General features: G+C 36.9%; 1 protein-coding gene across 1 annotated transcript in view; it reads left to right on the plus strand.

Annotated features, from left to right (window-relative positions):
- The first annotated feature begins 6,936 nt into the window (after positions 1-6,936).
- The window catches only part of LOC117180432 (uncharacterized protein K02A2.6-like), a 2,397-nt gene continuing 1,414 nt past the window's right edge, over positions 6,937-7,919 (plus strand). Inside the window, exon 1 of the mRNA XM_033372930.1 lies at positions 6,937-6,954. Within this exon, the coding sequence (XP_033228821.1) occupies positions 6,937-6,954 (18 nt within the window). The remainder of the gene's footprint in view (positions 6,955-7,919) is intronic.

Genomic DNA, 7,919 nt, shown 5'->3' on the forward strand with positions numbered 1-7,919 from the left:
AACTCTTACTCGGTTTAATCCGATTATACATCATAGTCAGGGACTAAGTCAAGTGACTGAGAAGATTAGAATGTTATTTGTTGATTTAATACGGTGCTTGAAACCTCCTGCGATGATGTTGTAGGTATACAATTACGAACGGCGGCCCAACAATGGGATGAATAGATGCATGATTCACATTCCTCCATATGGTCTTTACTTCGTGTCTGCACTCGCTATACTTGTGGATCTTGGTTGTATAGATTGACAGCAAATTTCAGTTAAGTGGACATGCAATGCCGATGATGTAGACTCTTTCACCTTTTTTTTCTTGGATCACGATGTCAGGTCGATTGGCCGGCATGTAATGATCCGTTTGGATAGTAACACATTCTAATCTCGTATAAGACGTAATCTCCGATTTCTAAAACGGGCATTGTAATGTATGTATAGAAAGGCATCCATTCTTTTAAAAGTCCTAGGTTTAGGGCAAGTTGTTGATGTATAGTGCCCGCTACTGTATCGCAAGGGCGAATCCTTCCGTCTCTGGATACAGAGCGCTCTATCTTAGCCAAATATTGTACACCTCACTACCCACTTCATGTTGATCTAACGTTTTGCGGTGCTCGCCGCGGATAGCCTTCTGCCTCCATTGTATTTCTAATTCCTCTATGGTTTCTGCACTGACATTCAAGGCCCCATCTGAGCACAAATTTGAGGGCGTGTAATCCAGATCCGCTTTACTTATGCACTGTAAAACGCAACATTTTATTTGCTATTAAAATAGTCTCGCAACTGTATAACTTGTGACTCACAAGGTTTTGACATCAACAATACCCCTATATATTGTGGTAAACCTTCCTTCCAATCGCTGAATTTTTGTGGTGCATTCGGTGCTTTGAGTACGTGAGGACATGGATGGCATTCAAAAATACCCAGATATTTATATGATTCGCCTGCAGCCATTGCCTCGATGTCATTTTCGAACTCACTTTCCACCTCTGCGGTCCCTAATTCCCCTCTGACTAAATGCACTATTTTACATTTGTCTAGTCCGAACTCCATCTGGATATAGTTGGAAAACTGCTTTGTGACATTGACCACCTGCTGCAGTTTCTGGGCTGAACTAGCGTACAGCTTCAGGTCATCCATGTACATAAGATGGGTCACTTGATGACCATCCTCATTATCATCAATTCTGAACCCATGAGACAAGCTGTTTAGTGTTTTGCTCAATGAGTTCAATGCTAAACAGAATCATAGTGACTAGATCTTTACAGCCTAGCGAGTTTTTTACAGCATCCTTTTTGTTCTTCTCTAAGGATGTCGTTCTCGTCGCAATGAGAATATACCTTATCTGCAATGATAGCTGTAATTAATTTATAAATTGTTGGAAGACAGGCTATCGGTCGAAATTCAGATGGATTTTGAGCATCTGGTTTTTTAGGTATCATATACGTAGTACCTTGGAGCATAAATCAGGGCATTAGATCTGGGTGTTCAACGATCTTGTGAAAACACCTTGCCAACGCAAGATGTACACTCGTCAGGGACTTGTACCAGAAGTTGTTCACCATGTCCAGACCTGGAGCTTTCCAGTTACTTGCCCTTTTCAAGGCCGCTGAAACTTCTAAAGCTGTGATGTTTTTGTTGAAGAAGAACATACTTGACCGTATGCCGCGGCTTCCTCTAACTGTTTTCCATTGTCGTCGTTTTCTCGCGTCAAATCAACCTCTTGTTTAATCTTCATAGCTCGGTCTTCTGTGATGTGTAGATTAGTCCTGATGTCCTTCACCTTAGTGATAAGATCTCTTAGTGCGACTTTCTGTATATTAGGATATTTTGCAGAAAATTTCGTTCTTAAATTGTATTTTTTTTTCATTTTCGTCTCAAACTTCACACTTTCGTAATAGAGAGATCTGGCTGACCATCTCGCAGCTCACCATGGCCTCCGTCTCGCATGCTGTGGCCCCCTTGACCGGAAAGCTCAGGCCCTACCGCGACAACAACGCGAGAACATCTTCGTTAGGAAAAATTATTCTTATCAGAGAAGATGTAGGCTCCAGAAGCTACGATCATGGTTCCTTAAAGCAGTCAATCCCAACGCAACTGAAACGTGTACGTTATCTACTCCTGCTCCTTCTATCTATTATTATTATCAATACTTATATGTGACATACCAGAAGAAAAGGTGTCATCGCGCTGAAAACCGAAATTTTTTCAATTCCATATATTGATAGATTAGGAGTCACTCACTTAATATTCTCATCAGAAATAGGCAGGATGTTCGGAAGTCTTCCGAAATTCTAACTATTTGAGACGATTATTGACATTGTTTTAGTGATTTTAATCATTAAACCTTATAGGGCAGTTTTTCAAACTAGATCTTGGTCAGGGAGATTACGTGAAAATATTAAGTTCGATATCTGTATTTTAGTTCCTCTACTTGTGGAAATTGTTCTTCTTTTCAAGGATACCTCAATTTGGGGAACAACTAGAAATGGCAAGGAGCCATGTCAGGCCTGTGTAGGAGCTACCGTGGAATGAATTTTGTTGCCACGCCCTTTATCCCCAACTCTCAGCTAAAAATGTCCTAAACAGTAGTTTTTGGAATCCTAGAACTTCTTCTACCTCTCACTTTTAAACGACAATGTCCCTCAATTAAAAATCGAACTTATATATTCAGCAGCATACCCTTTCCGAATCATAAAGATAGTTTCGGAACATGAATGGTACTCCGTACACTAATAATCGTAGGTCTGATTTAATTAGTATGGGACCTCAAAGAGGTCCTACATAATTGCGAGCCTAATTGAAAAACACATGTTTGAGACAATAGCACAACTAGGTAAAAAGTTAGAGCACAAGGTAGGATACTTTTCGGACAGATCTCGTGCATCTGCCTATGGTAATTTAATTGTAACTTTCTACGCAATCTTTTTCACTTAGTCCCCAATGCAAAACGAAACGAAGCTCAGTTAACAGGCCACTTCACAGGCACCTTCTTACTATTTTATCCGCCTCCTTATATTTATTTACAAATACTAGTTATGTGGGTCTTCTTCATCACAACACGGTTGCAGAATATATGTCTGTTAATAATTGTCTATCGTTTTAAATCTTTTTTCTAAAAAATTAATTGCCTATCAGATCGAATCCATAGTTTGAAATTTGTCTCCCTATTCTTCTAAAATCCACAAACTGCGTGGTTCTTTACACAGCAAGAAACTCGATTAAAAAAAGTATCCACTTAAAATGTTGTCTGTCATTTTCATTATGTTCTCTAAAAAATGTATTGATGTGAAATTTCTACCTATAGTTTCCAGTGCACCTCTCTATTATTCGCTATTCCTCAGCTACGTAAATGTTCTCCATTACGTATCAAACATAGAAATATGTTTCTATTAATAATTTGTAGCCCTCTCTTTACGAAAGGTATTGTCTATTGGTTTTGATGTCAACACTGTAATCAATTTCATAACGCAGGTATAGAAAATGTACCCGCAATAATCATTCTCTGTCCTTTACATTCTTCTATCTTAAAAGTGTATCTCCTATCGAGCATGTATTTCAGATGCATAATAAATAGTGGTAGTGTATTTGTAAAGCTAGTATGAAATATTGATATTTTCTGCATAAAAATTCAGAATAAAAAAAAGCAGTAGTGACAGTTTTAAGAAGTGTAGTAGCACTAATTGGACTAATGAATAGAGTGAAGGACATAAATCGATACAAATTTACGAAAGATTAGAAGCGTCAGCGAAGATTAGTATGGACTTTATTAAGTTCTAAAATGTGTGCGTTACGTCGGTTTCGGAGGTTGCAGGCGCTGCTCAAAACGAGCGGATCAACACACGGAAAGGTAAGTCGGAAATTTCATAAAGGAACTTTAAGGTAGCCAATTTAGTGTAATTATCACAAATACAGTGTTTAAAAAAACATTATTTACTGAGAATTGTAGTGATTTTAAAAATGCTTAAGTCTTTTAGTTCCAATCATTTACTTTTTAGTATCAAACTGTCATTCATGAGTCATGGCAGCAAATAAATTTTGGCCACGTACGCAATTACAGCACTACTGCTTACTTTCCAATGAAAAGTATACAGTTATGTTTAAGTTTTAATAGTAATAATTTGGCTAAGGGGTAGTACGAATTTTGAAGATTGGTATGGATTTTGTTAAATTCTTCAACGTGTGAGCGTAGTGCTGGCGAAGTCTGGCTATGACGTGTCCAGTCTCTGCCGAAACCTGTGTAAAATCATATTTAATGTTATTGCACCAGTATTTAGTGAAGAAATAATTGGCTTTGAAAATTTGTAGGTCTTTTTCAGAATTAATATATTTGTCATAGAAATAGTACAAATTTAAGCACTAAATGTTTGAAAATTCATTAATGTTTTGACGTCAATAATAAATCAAATCACAAAGCAGTCTTTCTACTGCCTTCAGTTGACACTTGTCATTAGAATATTTCCAATTCATCCAACGAGGAGTAATTTTCTCAGTCATTTCCACCCCCACTTCTCTTTGCTCACTCGAAAGAGCTTTGGTGGTGGATAATCTGGTAAAATAGAATAAGAAGTGGAGAGTGAAAAGACTAATATCTGTGATTTATACCTTTGGAGGAAAATTCCTAGAAGTTTCCGGCGCTGGAAAGGCCTGGCGTGGATGTCACCCATTACCTATTATAAATAAAAATATGTCTGTGTTAATAACTTCAAATAATGATCAGTTCTTTCCCCAAAAAAAATAAAATACTTCGCTGATCTCATTCATGTTTTTGAATTTGTCTCCCTATCTTTATAGTCTGAGAGTCACATACAATAGGTGAATTGACCTAAAAAAAGGTCTCTGGATTTTTTTAATGCACATTGTTCAGAATAATGTCTTTAATCTGGCAGTATGAGGTTATATCTCGATTACGTGGTCATCATTTATATATTGTTAAATAAACTTTTTTTCTAACTCATGCTTTATATACTGCAAGTATTAACATTTTAATCAAAATTGTTTTTTAAACTATGAAGCGTGGTTGAAATCAACAATAAGTATTCTATGCAGTTTTTTTTACAGTTTAATGGTGTCAGAATCGACAGAAATATATGAAATATTGGAAATAAGAACAGAGCCAAGTGGGCTACTTGAAGAGAAATGACAAGGTAGCCAGTATAGTGAATTTGAAACAATCTAGTATTTTACAAAGGCGTGTAATTTCAAGCAAACTTGGAATGCATTCGTATGTGCATAGAGTTCAGTGTTTCTTTTTTCTCTGCGCATAATGCAGTTGCTCTACAATATTCGACTTATCCACTCTGCTCACCACCGTGCTTTATTTATCTTTTTTGTCGTCATTATGCGAACAATTTACTTTACAATTTACTTTTTGGCATACTGTGGAACTTTTAACATAGCCTTATCTTTTAGATCGTAATTCTTCATGCGGAAAGTTTTCACATAGTAGTTGAAAAATTCACAAAGCTGGCCAAAATATGAAGGAGCTACCGAAATTCCATAATTTTTTTGTTTACACTTAGTTTTTGAGGTCGCTGATTACGATAGTGAATTGAGATTTTCGAAATGAAAATGGCAAACAAATTTGGAAAAAGTCATGATGCATTAGTTAAACTTGTTTAATTAGCATAAAGCTGCTAATTTAAAAAATGGACATCGAAAAAAACGAATTTTTCTAGCGAAACATTCCTGATTAATGCATTTGTTTATTAATTTTAAATATAATATTAACAATAATAATCTTAAGAAGTAATTTATTCATCATCATATTGTCCTTATCGAAATTTCTTGTAATATAACTTAAAAAACGTAAAATTTTGTGTGGCAGGAGTTTTTGCAATAACATTCATGTAATAGAATCAGCTCAATTAAATAAATCTATTTTCAGTATTTCTTTCATATTTCCTTGCCCTAAATTGGCAATTAGGAAATATTTTTGGTAGCGATTTTAATTCAGCATTTTATGCACATTGATATCCTCTTGGGACGTATGACAGTGTTTACTATTATTCAGCAAAGTTAAAAAGTGGTGAAATCGGATGTCAGGAAGCGAGGGAGGAACATTAAACTTGAACCTCGAGCCGGTAAGCGTATGTATGTGTGCGACAATGTCCTACATTTACAGCCAAGCAAAAGACCGGGTTACATGTTATGTGCAAGCGCGACTTTTCTTCCATTTTCTTCTTTCTTTCTCTCTACATTCCTTCTCCGTAAAAATGTCCATTTCTTATTACTATATTTATTTTAACTTATTTCAGAATTTCAGTCATTGGTTATAGCAGGCATACCGTAAACTAGTGAGGTAACATTTTTAAAAAAACTCAATAATGCTTTCTTTATTTTTGTAATGAAGACATTTGTATTCAGTATAAATTCAACAACTTCACCCCGGAATATTGGTTTTAGTCGCCGATAACCTGGGCCAACAAGATTAGAACCGATGTCTCAAATATTATATTTTAATTTCACATGAATACCTTATGTAATAAACATTTGGAATCTTTCCTTTGTATTTTAATCTACAATCCCTTATCAGTTGGGCACGGTGTCGAGTTTTAGTGGTCTGCTTGTATAATGTACCTTACAAAGTCTTTTTTTTGTTTTACACTTAATTCTTCAGGCTGGCTGCAAGGTTTGGGTGGGCAGTTGGATTACTGGGATGCTATGCCGTCCCAGATTCGTTGCCACAGCTCGTCGCTGCGGAAGTGGATTTACTGATGTTGTTGAGGGAGTATCCTCCACATTGTGAGTAGGGTCTGGTAATATGATGCAAACATGAGATGTGTCCTGTGTGTCCGCATCCTGTTTGTTTTCGTTGGTGACAAATATTTCTTGAGATTCTGGACAGAAACAACGCCTCAAATTTTGCATTTGCGTCAAAATTCGTGGACGGCCTTACAACATGAGAAGTCCAAAAGCGAGAACTGCAACACTCGCGTAAGAGCCATGGATCATCATGTCCTGGTTCGTCCTGCTCTGTTGTTGGAGGCTTATTTCTTCAAATTGTTGCTCGATCTGGTCTATGTCATTTCGTTCTCTTGAAATGTTTTTTCTTGATATAAAGGGTCTTCAGAGATGATTGATCTCTGCTCGCGAAAATCTTTAAAATGCTGACCCTTCAGTGGTATAGGGGACAGCTTGGATAGGTCTAAATGAAGACGAGGTTCGTAGATAATTTCTGAGGTTTCTTTTGTTGATATTAATGCTAGCAGGTACAATATTTCTGTTCTAACTCTGCATCCAGGTGCAATTTGTAATAGCCCCATTCCAGATAATTGTATGCTCTTTGTAGGTTGAGCTGGGCAAAGGACTTCTGCATTAAGGATATTCTGTAGTGAGTAAAGCCAGCCGCTCAATGATGAAATAACCTCAAAGTAGGGTAGCGGCCTAAGCTATATCTGGATATCACATAGCCGAAATGATTTTGGAGTAAGATTTCTTAATAGTTCGCTTTCACAAGTATGATGCGAATAGGTTTCGAAAATTGGGGAGTTACCTAGACAGAGATGATATTCGCTTAAGTGTTTGCAATGGTCCATCTCTTTTTGTTTCTTGAGGATATATGTTCGCTGCGTATCGTCCATCGCAATGTGTGAGTATTTAGTCCTGACATATACTTTTCCTGAACCATATTTGAGAATGGGCTGCACTGCTGGTATTATCTGTAGCTGATATAAACTGTAATGTGTTTTATCTAAAAGAGGGATATCTAGAATAATTCTGAGAGTTCCATTTTTACAGATTATTGTGATGTTAGCTGTGACTTATGTATAGCGTTACGATGTACGTATGTCCTACACCCCCGCAATTCCGGTAGCAGCAAACGTTACAGTTGGCGACGAGGATCGAGAATCAAGGAGAGCAAATTGGATAGAAGCATCGAGGCTAGGCGCAAAGAAAGCAACAGAATCCGCAACTAGAGCCACGTG

This window comes from Belonocnema kinseyi, chromosome 9 (assembly GCF_010883055.1).
Source record: "Belonocnema kinseyi isolate 2016_QV_RU_SX_M_011 chromosome 9, B_treatae_v1, whole genome shotgun sequence".
NCBI lineage: Eukaryota > Metazoa > Arthropoda > Insecta > Hymenoptera > Cynipidae > Belonocnema > Belonocnema kinseyi.